The sequence below is a fragment of the Budorcas taxicolor genome, chromosome 18 (assembly GCF_023091745.1).
Source record: "Budorcas taxicolor isolate Tak-1 chromosome 18, Takin1.1, whole genome shotgun sequence".
NCBI lineage: Eukaryota > Metazoa > Chordata > Mammalia > Artiodactyla > Bovidae > Budorcas > Budorcas taxicolor.
Genome location: NC_068927.1, coordinates 52608511 through 52634994, shown reverse-complemented (window position 1 = coordinate 52634994; position 26484 = coordinate 52608511). Strand labels below are relative to the sequence as shown.

Genomic DNA, 26484 nt, shown 5'->3' with positions numbered 1-26484 from the left:
CTAAGGACCCACATCTGCTTTGTGGCTGATATGACAGTAAACGTCTGTGTCAGGACGTAGTAATTCCTGCAAAAGAAAACCGACGCCTCCAAGCTCATGTAACCTTCTCAGATGGCTTCCCAGGGACTTCCCAGCCCCGGGTCACCCAGGCTCTGTTTGGGTCAGAGGTTTTTGGTCCAGACCCATCTCACCTTTGTCCCCTTTCCAACTTTCCTGCTATTTCTTGGACCTTCAAACACAGCCAGGTGTGCAGGGGGCATTTCCTATGCCCCTTGGGCTTATGGGACCAGAACCTGGATCCCCACACTCACCTGGTAGATGGGAGCTGGAGGCCTGGCATCAGGTAGGGAGGCCTGGGCATGGAGGAAGCAGGCATCAGAGGAGAGGGAAGGAGAGTCATTTCTACCAAGCAGCCATCTCCAAGCCTGCAGCCCCCACCCCAAATCCTGTCTGGCTCTGTTTCCCACCCTGGTTAGCCTGGCTCCCCTGGCTGATGATCCAGTGCCCACTCTCCTCCTGGCTCGACTCCAAGGTTCTCCTGAGGTCAAGTCAGGGGACCAGGGAAGGCTCTGGATAAGGTGGTGGGTGGTCACGTTCCTGAAGTGGATCCAGCTCCCAGCTTGGTGGGGCTTGCTATATCCTAACTACTCTTACGAGCTTCCCTGGTGGCTCAGAAGACAAAGAATCTGCCTGCAATGCAGGAGACCCCAGCTCGATCCCTGGGTCAGGGAGATCCCCTGGAGAAGGCAATGGGAACCCATTCCAGAATTCTTGCCTGGAGAAATCCATGGACAGAGGAGCCTGGCAGTCTACAGTCCATGGGGTCACAAAGGCTGGACACGACTGAGCGACTTTCAACTACCCTCGAGTGAAAGGGGTCTGCACAATGTGTCAGGGTTGGACAGTCCCCCTGCCCTGAGCCTGTGAAGCGGGGATGCTGGGAAGAAGAGACAAGGAAGGAATGTACTCACCTGGGAGACAGAGCTGCCAGAGGGACCACGTCCTGGGAGGAGACAGGAGTTACCACTGAGCATGTGAGGAAGCTTAGCCCATTCTCTCAGGAGAGGCTGAGAGTCTACCTTCTGGAGAACCATGGGAGAAAGAGCCCCACCAAGGGAGAGACACTGGCAATTTCAGGCCCCAGTGAGGGCGAGGGAGCCTCCCAGGATTATAAGCCACAGGACAAGCAGACTAGCCAGTTGGGGTCCCCTGTGCTGAAGCCCCAGAGAAAGGGCCAGAGACCCTGGGGGCGGCAGGCAGGAACAGACAGGGCAGGGCTTGCCCGGGCGGCCTGCTGTCCTGGGCTGAACAGACACTCACCTGAGGTGGACGCTGGGGGCCAGTTCCCTCTGTTGTGCAGGCAGCCGGGGTTAGGAAAGAAAAACATGCATATTTGTGAGGAGTGTAGGCTTTGGTGAGGTCAAGGCTTTGGTGTTAGAACATGGGAGAGGAGAATCCCCACATCCAAGCAGGGGCTGGACACCTCCTTTCTCCACCAAGGCCACTTAGAGGGGAGGGCCCAGCAAGGACGCTGAGGAAAGTCCTTAAGAAGCCGTATCTGCCCTGAGTCCAGAGGGACAGGACCATAGCCTAATAGGGTTCAGAAGAAAGTGGCAACCGAAGGGACCGGTGCTCTGGGAAAGGCATGCATCCATCCAGAGCTGTGTCTGAATGGACGCATCACGCTTATGGGGACAGCAGGGCCAGTGTGTGGGGAGGAAAGGGAAGCCAGCGACTCTGGGGTCTCACTGAGGGCAGTGTCGCTGCTGTGGGCCCCTGCCCTCACCCAGGAGATGCTGAAATGTGACAGCGGCCTTCTCCTTTCCCTCCATCACCTGGACCTGAAGTGTAAAGACATCCCACCACCTGCTGATCTGGCACGATGTTCTGTCTCATCATCCGGGGCTGTTGTTAACGCATCTGCCAGCTGGGGGCATTTGACCCCACCTGGCCTGTCCAGACTTCCACTCTCTGGCCAAGCGTGACCTTGGTCAGGATGCCCCTCAGATCCTGGCCCATTGACTGCCCCTCATAGAGTAGCTGGATTTAAATATACAGGAAGAGATACCTTTTTCTGAGTACTTACTACCTGCCAGCCTACATATAGGGAACTAGGACATGGAGGGGTCTTAATTCTGTTAACTGATAAATGAGGCTTCCTTGGTGGCTCAGAGGTAAAGAACCCGCTTGCCAATGCAGGAGACGCAGGTTCGATCCCTAGGTCAGTAAGATTCCCTGGAGAAGCAAATGGCAACCCACTCCAGTATTCCTGCCTGGAAATCCATGGACACAGGAGTCCATGCAGTGGCAAAAGAGATGGACCCAACTTCGCGACTAAATAACAAAATAAATGAGGACGGTGTTAAGGAAGCTGCCACAGGTCAATACCAGGTGAGGCAGGAACTGAAGGACGAGAGAGAATATCTGTGGGGAAGTGGGGAGGTCCTGGAGATCCAGGCCGGAAATTGGAGGATGGGGTGTCCTTCCTCTAGGACTAGGGTCAACCTGGGGCAGGAGCAGCATCTGGGAATGCCACTGTACCTGTGAAGGAAAATGAAACACCCCAGGCCAGCCAGCGGCGTCAGCACAAGCAGGACCCCAATCACGATGCCAGTTATGGCCCCCACACCGAGGGCTCGGCTGTTTTCTTGCCCTGAAAGCAGAAGAGGAAGAGAGAGGGGAAATGGGGTCCAAGTTCACTGGAGGCAACACCCGGAGGAGTCTGACGGTTGGGCCTGGTTAGTAGGAAGGAAATGCTCTGAGCCCCGTGTGGTTGTGTGTTTTGTCATCACGGTGTCCTCCTGACTCTCCCACCAAACGTGGTTGCATCATTTTCCTCTTATTCAGATTTGAAACCCTGGGCTTGCGCTAACTCTCCATTCTCTCACTGTAGCCATTTCCATGTCCTGTTCACTTTCCTCTGAAGGACTCTTTTCTTCTCACACTATGCCCCCGCCCTCTGATTTTTTCTTTCCATCACTATTGTGGGTGGTGGAGGGCAGGTCCTCGCCAGTCCACTAACACTGTCTGGTTAATCATATGAGCCAATGTTTCCAGCTCCTCCTGTGCGACTGGCACAGGGCGAAATCCTTCACACCCAGCTCTTTCCGTCCGCATGAGGGAGGGGCTGTCATCCCCACTGTACACACAGATCTGAGACACACAGTAGTTCAGTAGATCACCGGAAGCCACAGAACTAGTAGCGGGTGCAACAAAATGCAAGCAAGTTGTTCGGCTTTACAATCAAAAACCACCGTGTTGAAAACCAAAATATCACCAGTGAAAATGTTTCTTGCATGCTGACTCTGTGGAGGGACCCGGGGAAGGATTTTAATCTCATCAACTTCCTGGTGAACAGCCTGTAAACAGCCCTAACATCCAGGTTCTTCTCCAGGTTTACAGATGAGGAAACTGAGGCACAAGATCCAGTGTGCTGCCCACAGTCCAACAACTCTCACCAATAGTAACCAAACTACGACAAGATGAGCTAAGTTTTGAACAATTAATTGGACACATTGTTCTACAGGCTCTGAAAGGAGACCACAGCCTCATTATTTGCATTCATTACACACCCACTTCCTGTGAAATCACCAGGGAAGGTGTAGAGGTGCTGAGGGTCACTTAGAGTGCTCAGCTGAGGAGCTGGGGTCTCATCTGCAGACTCTGATGGTGGGGAGACTCTACACTGATGGGATCCTGCATCCTCTGTCCTGACACTGTTGATTGTGTGGGGCAGCATTGCCTTCTCAGTGAGCCGTAAACTCTGCTCATCAATTCACTGACCAGTGGATGCATGTCCCCATGTCACCTGATCTGTTTGCACCTGGACTGGAATGCTCATGGGATTTCTAAGAGGTAGGGACTGACTACCGAACAGCATGACCTTCGCCTGTGTTTCCAGATCTCTTGGACGGATGCCTATGTCCATGGAATTCTCCAGGTAAGAATACTGGAGTGAGTTGCCATTTCCTCCTCCAGGGGATCTTCCCGACCCAGGGATCGAACCTGCATCTCTTAGTCTCTGGGATTAGCACTGGCAGGCAGGTTCTTTGGTTCTTTACCACTAGCCCCACCTGCGAAGCCCCTAGAGAGGGAAGAGGGAACATCAAACTTGAGGACAAGTCCAGTTCCTTGGCTGATCCCACCTGAGAGCTCCGTGGGATGAGCCTTCCTTCTCAGGGTCCAAAACTAGCCTCCTCTCTATTCTGGTTTTCTATTCCTAATGTGCTTGTCTGACATTGACTCAGCTAGCTATATAATCAAGGTCCATGTCTAAAGTACTGGAGTCCTCAGTGTGAGGGGATGGCTGTCTCCATACTGGGCAGGTCTAAGGAGAACCTGCTTCTCAAGAAAGATGTTTTCTTCCTTGTTGTTAAATTATTTAAACAGGGTTGAAGAAAATTTGGAGCTGAAGTATAAGAAGTGAAAACAATAACTTGGAAGGGTGATTCCTCAGCACATTTGAGCAGGTAGAAGAAAGAATCCATGAACGTGTAGGAAAAAAAAAAAAAAAAAACAAAAGAAATTATTCAGACTGGGGATTAGAAAGGAAAAAAAAAATGAGGACTGGTGACTCCAGGCAAACTATTATGCAGAACTCCATCAAGTGGACAAACGTGCAGAATGGCAGTTTTTGAAGTAGAAGACAGAGAGAAAAGCAGTGAAAAAAATGTTTAAAATTAATGGCTTAAAACTTTCCAAGCTAGATGAGAGATTACCTATCAAGGGTGGTTTAGAACTCCACAAAAGAATCTTTCACGATACAGATGTTGTGACACAATTTAGTCAAATTGCTGAAATACTGAGGGAAAGAGGAAATGATTAAAGCTGCAAGAGAGAAGTGGCTCATCACTTACAATGGATCTTCAACAAGGTGAAAGCAAATTTCACATCAGAGACCGGGGGCCAGAAGATATTGGGATGACTGAATTAAGTCCTACATGGAAGATTTCAACCAGGAAAGCAATGTACAGAAAAAGTCTTCTTCAATGAAGCTCAAATTAAGACTGCCGTGGATAAACAATAGTCAAAGGAGTTTATTCCTTGGAGACGTGCCTCATATGAAACGTAAAGAGGATCCTTTAAGATGACTGTTCAAACACTGGACAGTAACTCAAAGCCATAGGAATGTATAAAGAACAGAGGTCAGGAGAAGACCAAGGTGGGGGACGTGGAGTACGTCTCTCTCCACAGATGCATCAGGAACACACCTTCAGAGACAGAAGTGCATGCAGAACACCAGCTGAGAGTGGAGAGGAGGACCTGACCAGCGGAAAAGAATATACAGATCCATGCAGAACACGGATGGCGGACAGCGAAACAGCTGATCGGTGGCAGCCCCAACCAAAAGACACACTGGCTGAATGGATACAAACACAAGACCCACATATACGCGGTCCACCAGAAACCCACTTCAGACCCCAAGACACAGGCAGACTGAAAGCGAGAGGATGGAAAAATACATTCCAGTGAGAGCTTTACTTCCTTTCCCATCTGGATTCCTTTTATTGCTTTCTCTTCTGTGATTGCTGTAGCTAGGACTTCTAGATCGATGCTGAATAATAGTGGTGGAAATGGACACCCTTGTCTTGGTTCTGATCTTAGGGGGAACGCTTTCAGTTTTTCACCATTGACAATAATGTTTGCTGTAGGCTTCTCATATATGGCCTTTACTATGTTGAGGTAGGTTCCTTCTATGCCCATTTTCTGAAGAGTTGTCTTCATAAATGGGTGCTGAATTTTGTCAAAGGCTTCTTCTGCATCTATTGAGATGATCATATGGTTTTTATCTTTCAATTTGTTAATATGATATATCACATGATTGCTTAGCGTATATTGAAGAATCCTTGCATCACTGGAATAAACCCAACCTGATCATGGCTTACGAACTTCTTGATGTGTTGCTGAATTCTGTTTGCTAAAATCTTGTTGAGGAATTCTGCATCTCTGTCCGTCAGTGATATTGGCCCATAGTGTTCTTTTTTAGTGTTGTCTTTGTCTGGTTTTGGTATCGGAGTAATGGTAGCCTCATAGAATGAGTTTGAAAGTGTTCCTTCCTCTGCAATTTTTTGAATAAGTTTTAGAAGGATAGGCATTAGCTCTTCTCTAAATGTTTGATAGAATGCTCTTGTGAAGCCATTTGGTCCTGGACTTTTCTTATTGGGGAGATTTTTGATCACAGCTTCAATTTCAGTGCTTGTAATGAGGTTGTTTGTGATTTCTATTTCTTCCTGGTTCAGTCCAAGACTGAACTTTTCTAAGAATCTGTCCATTTCTCCCAGGCTATCCATTTTATTGCCATATAGTTTTCATAATAGTCTCATAATCCAAAAGCTGTTCTCAGAGGGAAGTTTACAGCAATACAATCCTACCTCAAGAAACAAGAAAAACATTGAATAGACTACTTCACTTTACACCTAAAACAACTGGAAAAAGAAGAACAAAAAACCTCAAAATTAGTAGAAGGAAATAAATCAACAAGATCTGAGCAGAAATAAATGAAAAAGAAATGAAGGAAACAATAGTAAAGAAGAATAAAACTAAAAGGTAGTTCTTTGAGAAAATAAACAAAATTGACAAACCTTTATCCAGACTCATCAAGAAAAAAAGAGAAGACTCAAATCAACAAAATTAGAAATGAAAGAGGAGAGGTTAAAACAGACAATACAGATGGGAAAAGAAGTAAAGCTCTCACTGTTTGCAGATGACAGGATAATGTACATAGCAAACCCTAAAGACACTATCAGAAAATTACTAGAGTTAATTATGAATTTAGCAAAGTTTCAAATAAAAAATCAATACACAGAAACCACTTGCATTTCTATAAACTAACATTGAAAAATCAGAAAGAGAAATTAAGGAATCAATCCCTTTCATCTTAGTAACAAAAGGAATTAAATATCTAGGAATAAACTTACATAAGGAGAGAAAAGAACTGTACACAGAAAAGTATAAGACACTAATGAAGGAAATCAAAGATGACAGAAACAGATGGAGAGATACTCCATGTTCCTGGGTAGGAAGAACCAATACTGTGAAAATGACGAAACTACCAAATGCAATCTACAGATTCCATGTGATCCCTATCAAACTACCAATGACATTTTCCACAGAACTAGAACAAAAAAATTCACAATTCATATGGAAACACAAAAGACCCCAAATAGCCAAAGCAGTCTTGAGAAAGAAGAATGGAGCAGGAGGAATCAACCTTCCTGAATTCAGATTATACTACAAAGCTACAGTCATCAAGACACTATGGTACTGGCACAAAAACACATAATTTTTTGTGTGCCAGGACCATACACAGAAAGAAACATAGGCCAATGAAAGAAGACAGAAAGCCCCCAAATAAACCCAGGCACCCATGGGTACCCTTTTTTTTTTTTTTTTACAAAGAAGGAAAGAATATCGAATGGGGCAAAGACAGCCTCTTCAATAAACGCTGCTGGGAAAACTGGACAGCTACAGGTAAAAGAATGAAATTAGAACAATTCCCAACACCATACACAAACTCAAAATGGATTAAAGACCTTAATATAAGACCAGAAACTATAAAATTCTTAGAGTAAAATATAAGCAGAACACTCGATGACATAAACCAAAGCAAGATCCTCTATGACCCACCTCCTAGAGTCATGGAAATAAAAACAAAAGCAAAAAAGTGGGACCTGATTAAACTTAAAAGCTTTTACACAGCAAAGGAAACTATCAGTTCAGTTCAGTTCAGTTGCTCAGTCATGTCCGACTCTTTGCGACCCCATGAATCACAGCACGCCAGGCCTCCCTGTAAATCACCAACTCCCGGAGTTCACTTAGACTCACGTCCATCGAGTCTGTGATGCCATCCAGCCATCTCATCCTCTGTCGTCCCCTGTTCCTCCTGACCCCAATCCCTCCCAGCATCAGAGTCTTTTCCAATGAGTCAACTCTTCGCATGAGGTGGCCAAAGTACTGGAGTTTCAGCTTTAGCATCATTCCTTCCAAAGAAATCCCAGTTCTGATCTCCTTCAGAATGGACTGGTTGGATCTCCTTGCAGTCCAAGGGACCCTCAAGAAGTCTTCTCCAGCACCACAGTTCAAAAGCATCAATTCTTCAGCGCTCAGCCTTCTTCACAGTCCAACTCTCACATCCATACATGACCACTGGAAAAACCATAGCCTTGACTAGACGGACCTTTGATGGCAAGGTGAAAATACAGCTCTCAGAATGGGAGAAAATAATAGCAAATTAAATAACTGACAAAGGGTTAATTTCCAAAATATACAAGCAGCTCATACAACTCAATACCAGAAAAAAAAACAAACCCAACCCAATCAAAAAGTGGGAAAAAGACCCAAACAGACACTTCTCCAAAGAAGACATCAGTCAGTCAGTTCAGTTGCTCAGTCGTCTCCGACTCTTTGCGACCCCATGAATTGCAGCATGCCAGGCCTCCCTGTCCATCACCAACTCCTAGAGTTCACTCAGACTCACGCCCATCGAGTCGGTGTTGCCATCCAATCATCTCATCCTCTGTTGTCCCCTTCTCCTCCTGCCCCCAATCCCTCCCAGCATCAGAGTCTTTTCCAATGAGTCAACTCTTCTCATGAGGTGGCCAAAGTACTGGAGTTTCAGCTTTAGCATCATTTCTTCCAAAGAAATCCCAGGACTGATCTCCTTTAGAATGGACTGGTTGGATCTCCTTGCAGTCCAAGGGACTCTCAAGAGTCTTCTCCAGCACCATAGTTCAAAAGCATCAATTCTTCGGCGCTCAGCCTTCTTCACAGTCCAACTCTCACATCCATACATGACCACTGGAAAAACCATAGCCTTGACTAGATAGACCTTAGTCAGCAAGGTAATGTCCCTGCTTTTGAATATGCTATCTAGGTTGCATAGAGATGGCTAACAAACACATGAAAAGAAGCTCAACATGGCTCATTCTTAGAGAAATCCAAATCAAAACTACAATGAGATATCACTTCACACCAGTCAGAATGGCCATCATCAAAAAGTTGACAAACAATAAATGTTGGAGAGGGTGTGGAGAAAAGGGAATGCTCTTGTACTGTTGGTGGGAATGTAAATTGATACAGCCACTATGGAAAATAGAATGGAGACTCCTTAAAAAACTAGGAATAAAACCACCATATGACCCAATAATCCCACAGCTGGGCACATACCCCGAGGAAACCAAAACTGAAAAAGACACCGGTAACCCATTGTTCATTGCAGCACTATTTACAAGAGCTGGAACATGGAAGCAACCTAGATGTCCATTGACAGATGAATGGATAAAGAAATTGTGGTACATAGACACAATGGACTATTACTCAACCACAAAATGGAACGCCTTTGAGTCAGTTCTAATGAGGTGGATGAACCTAGAACCTATTATACAGAGTGATGTAACCCAGAAAAAGAAAGATAAATACCGTATTCTAACGCATATATACGGAATCTAGAAACATGGTCCTGAAGAATTTACTTACAGGGCAGCAATGGAGAAACAGACACAGAGAATCGACTTATGGACACGGGGAGAGAGGAGGAGAGGGTGAGATGCCTGGAAAGAGTAACATGGAAACTTACATTACCATATGTAAAACAGACAGCCAACGGGAAATTGCTGTATGGCTCAGGAAACTCAGACCGTGGCTGTGTATCAGCTTAGAGGGGATGGGGAGGGAGGTTCCAAAGGGAGGGGTAAATGTACGCCTACGGCTGATTCATATTGAGGTTTGACGGAAACAACAGAATTCTGTAAAGCGATTATCCTCCAATAAAAAATTAATTAAAGAAAAAAGGATAGTGCTAAGAGTGATCCAAGGTAGCTATCTCATTTAAGCCAATATTTCTGTCTTTCTTGCAATCACTTGCTTTTATTTCTCCTTTCAAAGGTATTTCTTGGAACAATGTTTATAAATCTATATAATGGACACACATTGTATAAGGATGACTGAAATTAATGAAAATAGGTGTATAATATCGGGGGGATGGAGATGTACAGGAGCACCTCATCTGTTTTATACATGATAGAATCTAGTTGATATTTCAACTAGATAGATACCTGTTTAAGATATTAATTGTATCTTCAAGTTAGCCCCTAAGAAAAGAACTGAAATATATGTGGAAAGGGAAAGATAGAATCAAAACGAAACCTAAGAAAGGAAATCACTTAACTACCAAAGAGGAAGAAATAGAGGAATTCATAGGACAAATACCAAGTAGCGAGATGGCAGAAGCTCTTTCCCGTCTGGAAGTATCTGACTCATAGATAGCCTCAACCTTGAAATTAAAGGCACAGAATCAAAGAATGGATTAAAATTATGACCCATCTCTATACTCTCTTCAAGGGACTCACTTTAGATACAAAGACATAGAAGGTTGAAGTCAGGTTGGAAAAAGATATTCTATGCAAATAGTAATAAAAAGAGAATTGTGGTGGCTGTATGAATGTCTGATACAATAATCTCTAAATCAAAAAAGCCTATAAGAGACAAAGTAAGACCTTACATATCGAGAAAAGTTTCATTCACCAAGGAACTAGAACAATCATAAGCATCATGCACCTAACACCACCAGATTTGTGAATCAAAATGGACAGTCGAGGGGAGAAACAGCTCGGTCACAACAGCGACACAACAACACCCAGCTTTCAGTGACGGATGCGGCAGTCAGAGGGAATTTCAGTGAGAAACTAGAGGCCGTGAGAGCACTGCAAACCAGAGACCTAACCGGCCAACAGACAACACACAGTCGTAGGCGTTTATGTTGCACAAATTACAGTCCTCAAGGCCCCCATCTCTCACCACACACGACCACCGCCCATCCTGGGGAGAAATGGCGCCACTTCCACTGTAGAGACGACAGCGCAACTAAGAAAGACAGGGGGAGGGACGTGGAGTCGAGTGTGCTGGCAAGCCGGCAATCACAGCATTGCCAGCTAGCATACAGACACTTCCTGCCTGAATGCGTCTGCTGTGATCCCACCTTCACTGGGGCGCGTATTCACAAAGCTCTATAGAGTGCATACCACACACCACGTGACACAAAAGATAAAGGAGATTTAGCCTTTGTGACTCACCGGGGCTTCCCAGCAGGCACTAGTGGTAAAGATCCACCTGCTAATCAGGAGACATAGGACACAGGGACCCAGTCCCCAGTGGGGAAGATCCCCTGGAGGAGGTCACGGCAACCTCTGCTGTGGAAGGTGGGGTCTTCACTGCTGGGCTGCCCAGGAAGTCCCAGCGACTGATTTTAGCGCTGCTTCCAGCGGTCTTGGCAACGAGGCTTCACAGCAGAGGGCCAGGAGAAATCAGGGGGTGAGGAGGGGAGAGACAGCACACGTTCCAATGGCTTGAAGTGAAGGAAATGAGATGATAGGCTAATTGTTGGTGGAATTAATAAAGGAAGGTTATCCAGGTTAAAATGGGCTTCCCTGGTGGCCTATACGGGAAGAGCGCCTGCAGTGCAGTAGACTCGGGCTTGATCCTTGGGTCAGGATGATCCCCTGGAGTAGCGAATGGCACCCCACTCCAGGACTCTTGCCTGGGAAATCCCATGGACAGAGTAGCCTAGGGAGCTCAAGTCCGTGGTGTCACAGAAAGTCGGACACCACTGAACGACTAAGACAGGAGGCGATGATGGCCACTCACAGGTCACACGCAGCCTGAGGGGGTCGCTTCTGCTGGAGTTGCCCCTGTTGAAGGCCTCACACTGATAATCCCCGGTGTCCTCTCTGCTGACGGGGTCTATGGTGAGGGTGCTCTTGTCTGAGGACAGTGTCATCCTCTCTGCGAGGAGGAGACTCTGACCTTTGAAGAACCAGCGTATGGAGACCCCAGTCTCATCTGCGAGGCAGGTCAGGACCACGGGGCCCTTGTGTTCTGTGACTGTGGCGTTGCTGGCTTGGAGGGAGGGTTTTGCCACAGGGGCTGTGGAGAGAGAGAGGGGTGACTGCTGAGAGTGGGTCACGGGCCTGGGCCATGCTCCCTCCGCAGTCTCGGGGCCCAGTGACCTCTGTAAAGGTGACTGTGAGGAAGGCCCTGGGTCTTTGTTCAGGTGACAATGGGAAAGAGACGAACGCACATCTCCTCTGACCCCCAGATCACGCCAGGGGGACCCTTGCCTGGTTGCTGGGACAACACTCTAGTACTGGACAGCTCTGTGCTATCAGCCCTGGGAACCTTGGTTTTCTGACTGTGGTGCTATCCAGGCCAGTCAGGGAATGTAGGACCTGAGAGTACATGTTGTGATTGGGGATAGAGAGCCTGGGGGCATTGCCGGGTCTCACACTGACAAGCCGGGAGCGCTGTGTGGCTGGGTGAGAGGCTGTGTGGCAGGAGAGCTTGAGGTTCCCCCTCTGGATGGTCAGAGGAGTCTGAGGGGAAGTGGTGGGGTGTCCGGACCATTTGGAGCAAAGAGCAGAAAGCCACACGGGGTGCAACCAGAGGGAAGGGAGGTTCCTGGTCTATACTGGGCCCCTGGGTCCTTCTGAGCTGTTCACACGCTTGTCTGAAAAATTTGCAATCATTAGCTTCATGCTCACTCACTGTGAGTCTGACATTAATTCGTTTCTCGCATCACATTCTGGTGATCCTCAGCCACCAACACAGAGCAGCCCATCCCCTCCCTGGCTTCATTCAAGGTGGACCTGCCTGGACTTGCCTGGGACAGGAAGTCATGTCCAGTCTGGGTGTCCAGGGGTGATGGCCCATGTACTCGGACCTGAGAGGGATGGGTGTCAATTGGCCTCTGGCAACATGCATTTGGGTGGGCAGCTCAGGTCACCTAGGAACAGAGGTTACTCACAGAGGACATCCAGGGTGAATGGGTCACTGCGGCTGACACTCACTGGGTTCCGGGCTTCACACACATAGGGTCCTGTGTCATTCCTTGTCACGGTGACTACTGTGAGAGTCCTCTTGTCCTCGGACAGTTCCAGCCTGGTGCTCTTGGGAAGGCTCTGACTGTTGATCCACCACATGTAGGAGGTGTTCTGGGTCTCAGATCCACATGTTAACACCACAGTGTCCTCGTGCTCCCTGGGGTTGGAGAGGTTGCTGGTGATGACGGGTGAGGGTAGCACCGCTGTGCAGATAACAGAGAGAACATTGCCCTGAGCCTCCCTGGCGGCTCAGAGAGTAAAGAATCTGCCTGCCAGTGTAGGAGCCCTGGGCTCAATCCCTGGGTTGGGAAGATCCCCTGGAGATGGGAATTGCTACCCAGTCAGCATTCTTGCCTGGAGAGTTCCAAGGACAGCGGAACTTGCTGGGCTATAGCACACGGGGTAGCAAAGAGTGGGACGTGATTGAGCGACTAACAGTTTCCCTTTCTTTATACCTTAGCCTCCTGTAGAAACACCTTTAACAAAACTGGCATCCTTCGCCTCTCAGCCAGACAGAGTCTTTAAAGATAAGGCATGTTGTGCATGGCAAGACAAATGCATGGGGACCTTAGCTCAGAGTGTGAGGCCACCTGCTCTATGTCTGGGAGAAGCACAGGCTTCCTCGGGGGTCTACTGTGCAGCAGCGTTTAGTGGTGGACAGACCTGGGTGGGATTCAGAGACCACCTGGTGTCTCTCCTGGTTTCATCAACCAGCCTGGGGAGAGAGCTCCCTGGGCGGCACCCTGGGGTCGAGGAGCTGCCAGGAGTGTCTTCCTTCCTCTGTTCCTCTCTGGGGGTGCTGAGATTTCTCTGGAGTCTCCAAGTCCCCCAGGGCATTTGGTTGATTCCTGGAGACCTTGTACCTGTGTGCTCTCCATGCCGAGTCTCAGGAGTAGGACCAGGCTGTGCCCCTGAGCGGACGTGGCTCTCAGGGCTGAGCCCTGGCTGGTGACCAGCTTAGGAGCCTAGGGATTTGTCACAGGCTTCCCAGTGTCACTGGAGGCAGGAGCCCTGGGACAGGGTCTGGGAGGGGCTTCCTGGGGCTGAGCTTCTCTGTGAGGATCCCTGGGGCCCTCAGGCCAGGGTCTTCCCTGAGTCCTGCACGGTCTTCCTCAGGGTCCTGGTCACAGGGAGGGGCCCAGAGGGCTGGACTGAGAGTGCTGTCCCTCTGCTGAGTCCCTCCATCAGCCCGCCCTTCTCTCTGCACAGTGTCTGCAGGGCTGGCTTCCTGGAAGCATTTCTGACCCTTTGGAGTTTGTCTCCACAGTGTGTGTCCTGCACTGAATGCTCAAACTGCAACCCGGGACATAGTGCAGAGGGGCATGGGGGCAACTTCCGGGGCTGTCAGTCCTTCGAGTGTGAACAGAATTCACCACCACCGTCACCCCTGCCCCGCCTGCCGAACACCCCAGGTCAGAGAGGAAGCACTCACGGTGCACGTGGAGGTGTCCAGCCTGTCTTTCTGTCTGTAAATCCTCCTTTGTAACGAGCAGGGTGTAGGATCCTGTGTCTTTCTGGGTGACGTTCCGGATCAGCAGGGTTCCGTTGGGGTAAAGTGTCTCCCGTCTGCTGTACACAGGCCCATTGGTAGTTGCATTATTACCTACCCTATACGATGCAATTAGCTGGGCATTGTCTACCCTTTCTCCTCTGTGCCAGGCATAGGCTAGAGGATTCTTTGTCACGTTGTGGGCAAGTAGAAGAACATCCAACCCTTCTGCAGCAAGAGAGGGCGCCGTTTCAACAGTGAGCTGGGCAGTGGTGGGCGGGGTCCAGAAAGTTAAGAGTGAGACTGGGAGGGAAGAGAGAGAAATCGTTAATATTGTGACCTGCGTGGGGGATGGGAAAATGGTGCTCTGGGTCCTGAGTTGGTCTCTTTATCCCTCAGCCTTAGTGTGGGTGTGTATGTGTGTATGTTTGTGTGTGTGTGGTTAAGGTCAGCAGCATGACCCCCGTCACATCTGCCCCTCTGGGCTGTATTTCCCTCTGCTCCCCCAGCTGTCCCTGGCTCACCCCCTCGCTGCCCTCACACGCCTGCTCACATTCAGGGCCTCTTGGGAGATGCCCCTCCCTCCGACCGGCTGCTGTAAAGACCCTCCGTGCTCACTGCTGACCCTTCCCCGCTCGGGTTCCTGCGTGACGCCTGGAGCACCCGCCAGCACACTCTCCATCTCTCTGCTTGTGTGTCTTCCTCCCCACAGAGCGCGGGCTCCGTGAGGGCAGGGGCTTGTCTGATCCTGCTTGAAACCCAGGGCCTGGACCAGGCTCCAGACATTAGTACCTGGGGATGAAGGAAGGAGAGTTCCCAGGAATTCCACAGCCTGCTTTTATTTGTCAGTTTCTAAGGGTGCCAGGTAAGGACAGTGTTTACTGTGCTGGTTATCTTTTTCTGTAGTGACACCCAGATATAAATTGTTATTATCATCATCAGTCTTCAACAGTTACTGCTCAGTGAAGAATTACACATAAAACCTACAGCTGTTGAGTCCTCCCGCCCCTCGCCAGCTCTAGCTCATGCAGAGTCCCCTGTGGCTGAGCCCCTCCCTCCCCGGTCCACTCCGCTCGGCCCTCAGTCTGAACAGAAGCCCCCTGTCCCCTCTCAGAGCCCCGTCTCCCCCAGGGACCAGCCAGTCTCTCGTTCTCCAGTCTCCGCCTCCTCCCTGAACACTGTCCCCTCTCACCTGCCAGCAGGAGCCTGCTCCAGGGGACATGCCGCCTGCTTGCAGGGCCTGACAGGGGCTCCATGGTGCCTGCGGTCTGCTGTGTCCCTCTCTCTGTGAGGAGAACTTCCTCTCCAGAAACGCTCACAAGCCCTGCAGTCCTTGCAGGAGCTCTGCTGTCCTTCCCGCTCTGTGCTCTGTGCTGGGCCTGCCCGGGAGCAGAAGAAGTTCGCTGGGTCACGTGCCCTGGGGGCGGGGTCTCTGCCCAGGCTCCGCCCCCTGCCTCCCCTCCCCTCCTTCCCTCCCTAGTGGCCCCCCTCCCCCTTCCCCCTCTGTCTGTATTTCTATTCCCTGAACTCTGCTGAGTCCTCTGCCTTCTAGAGCAGTGATTCTCCACCTACACACACACACACACACACACACACACCCCTACACACACACACCTCTACTCACACATACCTACACACACAGCTACATACAGATACCTAGATACCCACACATCTATACACACACACATGCACACACACACCCTTGTCTGGAAAAGCACAACCTTGGAGTGTCCGGGTCCGGGGTCCCCACTGGTCTGGATCAGATGCACACTCAGCTTCCCCGACGGCGCTCCCTCATCCTCTCTGTCTTTCCCTTCAGAGGAGGAGCCTGAGGGTGGGGGGTGCATTAGGAACGCTTGTCTCAGGGACGTCCTCCCCACGGTGTGTGGGAATCACCTGTGGAGCTTCATGAAGACTACGAACCCCCAGGTGACACCTTAGAAATGCTGTTTCAGCAGCCGCCAGGTCACACGCTTGCCCAGCCTGACTGAGACCCCAGAAGAGCGGTTAAGCCGCCCCACCCACCCCAGTGTTGGCCTCTGCTGTGTTTTGGTCTGGGGTCTCTCGGCACAGTCACAGATCCAGGGGTTTCCAAATTTTGGTGGTAATTGTTCCTGTGACACAGAAACCCAGCTCGATGCCCAGGGTCTTCCTGTTGTTCTCAAATATCTGAGAAGATTGCAGATATTTGACCCGCCTGAAGGTCACACTGACTCTGGAGGAGAGAAAGGGGTCACGTGAGTGATGCCTGGAGAGGGGACCAGATCTCTACCTTAGCTTGTCACCAGCCTGGCGTCTGTTCTCAGGGACTGCTGCTGTTGCTGCTGCTAAGACACTTCAGTCGTGTCTGACTCTGTGCGACCCCATAGACAGCAGCCCAGCAGGATCCTCCCTCCCTGGGACTCTCCAGGCAAGAGTACTGGAGTGGGTTGCCCTTTCCTTCTCCAATGCATGCATGTGTGCTAATTCTCTTCAGTTGTGTCCGACTCTGTGCGACCCTATGGGCAGCAGCCCACCAGGCTCCTCCGCCCACAGGAATCTCCAGGCAAGAATACTGAAGTGGGTTGCCATTGCCTTCTCCAGGAACAGAGACCCAGAACCGGGTGTCAGGAGGAGCTGCAGTTGGCAGGTGAGAAGGGAAAGGTTTCCTGTGTGTCCTGGGAAGAGAGGAACCTGGTGCTGAGGGTGGGCTGACTGTGGGCTCCCTGGTCCTGGGGTCAAGTTCTGGGAGACTCTCCCTCTGTGTGTCTGTTGCCTGAGCCTTGGTTCGGAAACTGTCCAGGTCCTCCTTGCCATTCCAGGGCCTCCTCTGTCAGCCTGGCTGATCTTTGTGAGGTCGCTGTGATCTTTCCCATGGGTGGCTGCAGGCAGGGATGGGAGCTGGCATGGGTGCCCATAGGCCCCTAGAAGGTTGGGCAGGGTAGTGTGGGCACCCAGGAGGGGCTCTGAGGGTCTGTTAGAGGAGGGGTCCCCTGGGGCCTAACACCTAATGACCCGAAGTGAAGCTGATGTAATAATAGGTATAAGTGCACAGTAATTGTAATGCACTTGAATTATCCCAAAATCATCTCCACCACTCCGCAATTGTCTTCCATGAGACCGGTCCCTGGTTCCCTTAAGGTTGGAGACCGCTATTTAGAAGGAGGGATGGAAATCAGGCTCCTTCTCCACTTCCTTAGGCAAAAGGATATTCACCTGTTAATTTCCTGTTAATTTTCTGTTTGGCCCAATGTTGCCCCCTGCAGGTCATGAACAGACCCAGGGACAATGTAACAGGCTGTACAGGGGTGCAAAGGCCAAAGGGTGTGAGCTGGCTGTGCGCCCTGGGCAGAGGTGGGCGCTGACCTCCAGACTAGAGGCTATCAGCCGGAGTTCAGGTCACTGTGGGTCCCCAGGCTTCCCGACCTCATCCCAGTGCAGGGTGAGCCCAGGGAGACGATGGGCATTGTTCAGTGGCAGGAGAACCATCCATCCAGGTGGACGTGTGCTCAGGAGGAGCTCTCAGTCCCTGCGGCTTCAAAGGAAGGGCCGGCGGGGGGTCTCTGAGGCTTTGGGGAGAGGGTGGCGGCCTGTGGGCTGGACCCCAGAAGGCCCTGTCCTCCGCCTCACGGCACTGGGCCTGCACCCTAGTTCTCTGTGTCCCCATCAGTGGTCGGCTCTCAGCCTCCCCACAGTGCCAGGACCTGGGGCAGCTCCACCTGGAGACGCTGTCAGGGGAGGGGAGACCCCCATGGGACCTCAGTCCCCCTGAGATGGAGCAACTGCAGAAGCTGGTTCCTCTGTTCTGGAAGTTCCCCTCGTTTCCCAGGACGCCTTAGGGGGAGGGGCTGAGATGTCTCCAGGGACCAGACCCAGGTGTCCCCAGAGATGAGGGGGCGTGGTATGAGGAGCTGCTCCCCAAATCCTTAGTTCAGCTGGGGCTCCCCCCTCCCCATGGCGACTCCCTTGGGATGGAGGATCGGGAGTCTGAGCCAGCTCAGGTCTCTGAGAGCAGGGGAAGGACTCAAGCTGCCAGCCTAGGCCCTCCAGGGAGACTACAAGATTCTCCTGAGAGGAGATGGGAGGGGGTGTGATTATCTGGGAATGAGCAGAGGTCTGACTCGTCACAGATAAGAGGCCCCTGTCCTCACTCCTGACTCCAGGAGAAATAACGTCCCGCCCTGGAGCAGCTGTGGGCTCTTCAAGGTCTCCCCCTAGTCTGAAGCCAGGGCCCCTGTGTCCACAAGGAATATTCTCTGACCCCTTGGTGGCACACTGGGTGGGGGGTGGGGTGGTTTCTGTTATGTAGATTCCCTTATCTATTTCAGTTCAGTTCAGTTCAGTTCAGTTGCTCAGTCGTGTCCGGCTCTTTGCAACCCCATAAACCGCAGCACGCCAGGTCTCCCTGTCCATCACCAACTCCCTGAGTTTACCCAAATGTCCATTGAGTTCGTGATGCTATCCAGTCATTTCATCCTCTGTTGTCCCCTTCTCCTCCTGCCCTCAATCTTTCCCAGCATTAGGGTCTTTTCAAATGAGTCAGCTCTTTGCATCAGGTGGTCAAAGTACTGGAGTTTCAGCTTCAAAATCAGTCCTTCCAATGAACACCCAGGACTGATTTCCTTTAGGATAGACTGGTTGGATCTCCTTGCAGTCCAAGGGACTCTCAAGAGTCTTCTCCAGCACCACAGTTCAAAAGCATCAATTCTTCGGCACTCAGCTTTCACAGTCCAACTCTCACATCCATACATGACTACTGGAAAAATCATAGCCTTGACGAGACAGACCTTTGTTGACAAAGTAATGTCTCTGCTTTTTAACATGCTGTCTCGGTTGGTCATAACTTTCCTTCCAAAGAGGGAGTGTCTTTTAATTTCATGGCTGCAATCACCATCTGCAGTGATTTTGGAGCCCCCGAAAATAAGGAGTATTTATTGAGCATGTGTGACCTGTCAGCCCTGGGTTGTGTCCTGGTCTCCAGAGAATAGGGTAGACTTGGACTCTGGCTCACACACCTGACCTTGTGACGGGGAGACAGACACTCAGAGAAAATTCTGGAAATAAGGAGCTGATTATCATGGAGGGATGGACTAAAGGGGCAGCGTCTGGTGCATCCGGAGTGTGTCACGGAATCTCAGCTGGACTGCGTGTCATGGAAGGCACCCCTGAGAAAGTGATCTTTTGACTGAGATGTGAAGGGTCAGCAGACCCTCAGCAGAGAGGGACAGGGGGCTCAGAGGGCAGAGCTACCTGAGGGGAGTCTGGCCTTCAGGTGGGCCTGGCTGGGAGGAGCGGCTGACAGAGACCAGTGTGGGGAACTGGGAGAGTGGGGAGGACTGTGGACGGAGTCGGTTGGTGAGGGTCAGAGGCTGCTGGGCGGTGGGCGCTGCTAAGTGGGAAAGAGGTGGGCAGCCCTGTGGAGGCTCCAGACTGTGGAGGAGCTCTGCCGCCCTCTGGTGGCCATGGCTGGGAGTGACGAAGGAAAAGTACCTCCAGGAGGTTTTCTCCTATGACAACTCAAGCATATGTCAAGAGTTTACATATGATTATACGAATCCCAGGGACAGAGGGTGCTGGCAGGTACAGACATGAGGTCGCGAAGGATCGTATACGACCTAGCGACTCACCCTTTCCACACTGCCTATCATTCGTGCTGAATCGTGTCCCACTCTGCATTTCCAATGCCTCTCATCCAAGATCTCCTCTTATACACCCCGCTCCAAGATTTCATCCGGTTGAGATCTGTGTTGACACCAGGCCTGTTTCTCTCTGTCGAAGAGGATCCAGATGCAACATTCTGAGTCCTTGGGCAGGACTGGAGCATCTGTGAGTAGGAGGAGGGTGCGGAATGTCCAGTGTCCTGCCTGTGCCGGAGGGTCCATGTGGACAGGAAAAGGCTGCATTTCCTTTCCTCCTGTGCCCCCTTATTGTCTTCATGGGGCAGGGCCAGATGGAATCGGAAGACCAGGGTGGTGCAGTGATTCTGAACCTCGTCTTCCCTCCTTCTCTGTCTCTGCCCCCATCAGGGGACCTGGCCTTCATGGAGGGAAGGAAGGTGGGGCGGCTCCATAGGCCCCTGATCAGAGATTCTTCCAGCAAAAGGGACACTAGGGTCAAGCCCGCTAGCTCTGCACTCAGTGTCCCTGACACCCCGTGACTGTAGGAACGGAATTATTAGGGTCTAATGGCCTCTTTTGTATTCTAATTTATTAGATTGCTTTTACTTCTTTTCACCTTTTGATATTGAAGTTTCAAAGGTGAATCTCCATCTTTCTTGAGCATGAGCAGGGTTGGTGCCAGGGCGGTTCAGTTGTCTTAAAGGTTATTTTTTATAGTAGCTTCAGTTTCACAGCAAAAGTGAGGGAAGGTACAGAGTTTTCCTAGATACCTGCCGCCCACAAGTGTAGGGCCTCCTCACTATTCAACATTCCACCCCCGAGGTGTGCATTTTATCAATTGATGAACCCACGTGAATACATGAACATGACCCAGCTTCCATAGCTTCCATTAGGCTCACACTTGGTACCGTAACTTGTGAGGTTTCAGCAAGTGATCATCAGCAGCATGGGCTTCCCGGTGGCGCCGTGGAAAAGAATCCTCCTGCCCGTTCAGGAGACCCAGGTGTGATTTCTGGCTCAGTAAGATCTCCTGGAGAAGAAATGGCAACCCACCCCAGTGTTCTTGCCTGGGAAATCCATGGATAGAGGAGCCTGGCGGGCTCCAGTCCATGGGGTCACGGAAGAGTTACACATGACTTAGCAACTAGAACAACCACAATGTCAGTAACAGTCCTGCTGGGCAAGTCACACCAGCAGGGCTAGTGAGCCCAGAGCAGGTGGTTGTGAGTCTGCAGGGCTAGTGAGCACAGAGCAGATGGTTGTGAGTCTGCAGGGCTGGTGAGCCCAGAGCAGGTGGTTGTGAGTCTGCAGGGCTGGTGAGCACAGAGCAGGTGGTGTGAGTCTGCAGGGCTAGTGAGCACAGAGCAGGTGGTTGTGAGTTAGCAGGGCTAGTGAGCGCAGAGCAGGTGGTTGTGTGTCTGTAAATTCAAAAAGGATGACACACATCGCTTGTTTATTTACCCATGCTCAAATATGGAAACCTCGTGTGTGCGGTGGCCGTGATGAACCAGTGGCTCCTACAAGTTCAGCATTGTTTAGAGGACTTTCCCGATGGCTCAGTGAATAGGAATCTGCCTACCAAAGCCCGGGACATGGGTTTCATCCCTTACCCTCACTTTTGATGTGAAACCGAAGGTACTATAAAAAGTAACCTTTAAGACAACTGAGCTACCCTGGCACCAATCCTGCTCAGGCTTAAGGAAGATGGAGATTCACCTTTGAAACTTCAGATATCAAAACATAAAAAGAAGTAAAAGCAATCTAATAAATCAGAAAACAAAAGAGGCCATTAGACCCTAATAATTCAGTTCCTACAGTCACACAGGGTGTCAGGGACACTGAGTGCAGAGCTAGCGGGCTTGACCCCTGTGTCCCTTTTGCTGAAAGAATCTCTGATAAGGGGCACACAGAGCCGCCCCACCTTCCTTCCCTCCATGAAGACCAGGTTCCCTGATGGGGACACAGACAGAGAAGGAAGGAAGACGAGGTTCAGAATCACTGCACCACCCTGGTCTTCCTGCCCCATGTGGAAGACACTGACGGGGCATGGGGGGAACAGAAATGCAGCCTTTTCCTGTCCACGTGGACCCTCCGGCACAGGCAGGACACACGGACGTTCCGCACCCTCCTCCTACTTACAGATGCTCCAGTCCTGCCCAAGGACTGAGAATGTTGCATCTGGATCTTCTTCGACAGAGAGAAACAGGCCTGGTGTCAACACAGATCTCAACCGGATGAAATCTTGGAGCGGGGTGTATAAGAGGAGATCTTGGATGAGAGGCATTGGAAATGCAGAGTGGGACACGATTCAGCATGAATGATATGCAGTTGGAAAGGGTGAGTCGCTAGGTCATATACGATCCTTCGCGACCTCATGTCTGTACCTGCCAGAATCCTCTGTCCCTGGGATTCGTAAAATCATATGTAAACTCTTGACTTATGCTTGAGTTGTCTTAGGAGAAAACCTCCTGGAGTACTTTCCCTTCGACACTCCCCTCCATGGCCACCAGAGGGCGGCAGAGCTCCTCCACAGTCTGGAGCCTCCACAGGGCTGCCCACCTCCTTCCCACTGAGCAGCTCCCACCACCCAGCAGCCTCTGACCCTCACCAACCGACTCCGTCCACAGTCCTCCCCACTCTCCCAGTTCCCCACACTGGTCTCTGTCAGCCGCTTCTCCCAGCCAGGCCCACCTGAAGGCCAGACTCCCCTCAGGTAGCTCTGCCCTCTGAGCCCCCTGTCCCTCTCTGCTGAGGGTCTGCTCACCCTTCACATCTCAGTCAAAGGATCACTTTCTCAGGGGTGCCTTCCATGACACCCAGTCCAGCTGAGATTCCGTGACAGACTCCGGATGCACCAGACCCTTCCCTTTCAGGCCATCCCTCCATGATAATCAGCTCCTTATTTCCAGGATTTTCTCTGAGTGTCCTTCTCCCTGTCACAAGGTCAGGTGTGTGAGCCCGGAGTCCAAGTCTACCCTATTCTCTGGAGACCAGGACACAACCCAGGGCTGACATGTCACACATGCTCAATAAATACTCTTTACTTTGCCGACTAAGGTCCGTCTAGTCAAGGCTATGGTTTTTCCTGTGGTCATGTATGGATGTGAGAGTTGGACTGTGAAGAAGGCTGAGCGCTGAAGAATTGATGCTTTTGAACTGTGGTGTTGGAGAAGACTCTTGAGAGTCCCCTGGACTGCAAGGAGGTCCAACCAGTCCATTCTGAAGGAGATCAGCCCTGGGATTTCTTTGGAAGGAATGATGCTAAAGCTGAAACTCCAGTACTTTGGCCACCTGATGTGAAGAGTTGACTCATTGGAAAAGACTCTGATGCTGGGAGGGATTGGGGGCAGGAGAAGAAGGGGACGACCGAGGATGAGATGGCTGGATGGCATCACGGACTCGATGGACGTGAGTCTGAGTGAACTCCGGGAGATGCTGATGGACAGGGAGGCCTGGCGTGCTGTGATTCATGGGGTCGCAAAGAGTCGGACAGGACTGAGCAACTGAACTGAACTGAACTGAAATAGATAAGGGAATCTACATAACAGAAGCCAGAACTCACACCCCCCACACAGTGTGACACCGAGGGGTCAGAGAATATTCCTTGTGGACACAGGGGCCCTGGCTTCAGACTGGGAGGAGACTTGCAAGAGCCCACAGCTGCTCCAGGGCGGGACGTTATTCCTCATGGAGTCAGGAGTGAGGACAGGGGCCTCTTAACCCTGACGGGTCAGACCTCTGCTCATTCCCAGATAATCACACCCCCTCCTGTCTCTACTCAGGAGAGTCTTGTAGTCTCCCTGGAGGGCCTAGGCTGGCAGCTTGAGTCCTTCCCCTGCTCTCAGAGACCTGAGCTGGCTCAGACTCCCGATCCTCCATCCCAAGGGAGTCGCTACAGGGGAGGGGGGAGCCCCAGCTGAACTCAGGAATTGGGGAGCAGCTCCTCATCCCAAGGTCCCTCATCTGTGGGGACATGTGGGTCTGGTCCCTGGAGACATTTCAGCCCCTCCCCCTAAGGCTTCCTGGGAAAGGAGGGGAACTTCCGGAACAGAGGAACCAGCTGCCGCAGTTGCTCCATCTCAGGGGGACTGGGGTCCCATGGGGGTCTCCCCTCCCCTGACAGCGTCTCCAGGTGGAGCTGCCCCAGGTCCTGGCACTGTGGGGAGGCTGAGAGCCGACCACTGATGGGGACACAGAGAACTAGGGTGCAGGCCCAGTGCCGTGAGGCGGAGAAGGACAGGGCCTTCTGGGGTCCAGCCCACAGGCCGCCACCCTCTCCCCAAAGCCCCAGAGACCCCCCGCCAGCCCTTCCTTTGAAGCCTCAGGGACTGAGAGCTCCTCCTGAGCACACGTCCACCTGGATGGATGGTTCTCCTGCCACTGAACAATGCCCATCGTCTCCCTGGGCTCACCCTGCACTGGGATGAGGTCGGGAAGCCTGGGGACCCACAGTGACCTGAACTCCGGCTGATAGCCTCTAGTCTGGAGGTCAGCGTCCACCTCTGCCCAGGGCGCAGAGCCAGCTCACACCCTTTGGCCTTTGCACCCCTGTGCAGCCCATTATACTGTCCCTAGATCTGCTCATGACCTGCAGGGGGCAACATTGGGCCAAACAGAAAATTAACAGCAAATTAACAGGTGAACTTTGTTTTGCCTAAGGAAGTGGAAAAGCAGACTGATTTCCATCCCTCCTTCTAAACAGAGGTCTCCAACCTTAAGGGCACCAGGGACCGGTCTCATGGAAGACAATTGCGGAGTGGTGGAGATGATTTTGGGATAATTCAAGTGCATTACAATTACTGTGCACTTATACCTATTATTACATCAGCTTCACCTCAGGTCATTAAGCGTTAGACCCCAGGGGACCCCTCCTCTAACAGACCCTCAGAGCCCTTCCTGGGTGCCCACACTACCCTGCCCAGCCTTCTAGGGGCCTATGGGTACCCATGCCAGCTCCCATCCCTGCCTGCAACCACCCATGGGAAAGATCACAGCGACCTCACAAAGATCAGCCAGGCTGACAGAGGAGGCCCTGGAATGGCAAGGAGCACCTGGACAGTTTCCGAACCAAGGCTCAGGCAACAGACACACAGAGGGAGAGTCTCCCAGAACTTGACCCCAGGACCAGGGAGCCCACAGTCAGCCCACCCTCAGCACCAGGTTCCTCTCTTCCCAGGACACACAGGAAACCTTTCCCTTCTCACCTGCCAACTGCAGCTCCTCCTGACACCCGGTTCTGGGTCTCTGTTCCTGGAGAAGGCAATGGCAACCCACTTTAGTATTCTTGCCTGGAGATTCCTGTGGGCGGAGGAGCCTGGTGGGCTGCTGCCCATAGGGTCGCACAGAGTCGGACACAACTGAAGAGAATTAGCACACATGCATGCATTGGAGAAGGAAAGGGCAACCCACTCCAGTACTCTTGCCTGGAGAGTCCCAGGGAGGGAGGATCCTGCTGGGCTGCTGTCTATGGGGTCGCACAGAGTCAGACACGACTGAAGTGTCTTAGCAGCAGCAACAGCAGCAGTCCCTGAAAACAGACGCCAGGCTGGTGACAAGCTAAGGTAGAGACCAGGTTCCCTCTCAAGTCATCACTCACGTGACCCCTTTCTCTCCTCCAGAGTCAGTGTGACCTTCAGGCAGGTCAAATATCTGCAATCTTCCCAGATATTTGAGAACAACAGGAAGACCCTGGGCATCGAGCTGGGTTTCTGTGTCACAGGAACAATTACCACCAAAATTTGGAAACCCCTGGATCTGTGACTGTGCGGAGAGACCCCAGACCAAAGCACAGCAGGGGCCAACACTGGGGTGGGTGGGGCAGCCTAACTGCTGTTCTGGGGTCTCAGCCAGGCTGGGCAAGCGTGTGACCTGGCAGCTGCTGAAACAGCATTTCTAAGGTGTCACCTGGGGGTTCGCAGTCTTCATGAAGCTCCACAGGTGATTCCCATGCACCGTGGGGAGGACGTCCCTGTGACTAGCATTCCTGATGCACCCCTCACCCGCAGACTCCTCCTCTGAAGGGAAAAGCCAGAAGGGGATGAGGGAGGGCTGTCGGGGAGGCTGAGTGTGCATCTGATCCAGAGCAGTGGGGACCCCGGACCCGGACACTCCAAGGTTGTGCTTTTCCAGGCAAGGGTGTGTGTGTGTGTGTGTGTAGATGTGTGTGTATCTAGATGTCTGTGTGTAGCTGAGATGTAGGTATGTGTGAGTAGGGGTGTGTGTCAGGGGGTGTTGTGTGTAGGTGTGTGTAGTGGTGTGTGTGTGTGTGTGTGTGTGTGTAGATGTGTGTGTATCTAGGTGTCTGTGTGTAGCTGAGATGTAGGTATGTGTGAGTAGGGGTGTGTGTCAGGGGGTGTTGTGTGTAGGTGTGTGTAGTGGTGTGTGTGTGTGTGTGTGTGTGTGTGTGTGTGTAGGTGGAGAATCACTGCTCTAGAAGGCAGAGGACTCAGCAAAGTTCAGGGAATAGAAATACAGACAGAGGGGGAAGGGGGAGGGGGGCCACTAGGGAGGGAAGGAGGAGAGGGGA

At 51.3% G+C, this 26484-nt stretch overlaps 1 protein-coding gene across 1 annotated transcript; it reads right to left on the bottom strand.

The window, feature by feature from the left end:
- Positions 1-15617, bottom strand: LOC128063164 (carcinoembryonic antigen-related cell adhesion molecule 3-like). Its single transcript, XM_052655778.1, has 9 exons — positions 15554-15617; positions 14305-14664; positions 12797-13075; positions 11641-11919; positions 2542-2653; positions 1321-1349; positions 972-1003; positions 312-353; positions 1-66 (listed from the first exon to the last, which is right to left on the bottom strand). Exons 1-9 carry the CDS (start codon positions 15615-15617, stop codon positions 1-3), a joined length of 1263 nt encoding a protein of 420 aa, XP_052511738.1.
- Between the last annotated feature and the right edge of the window lie 10867 nt (positions 15618-26484).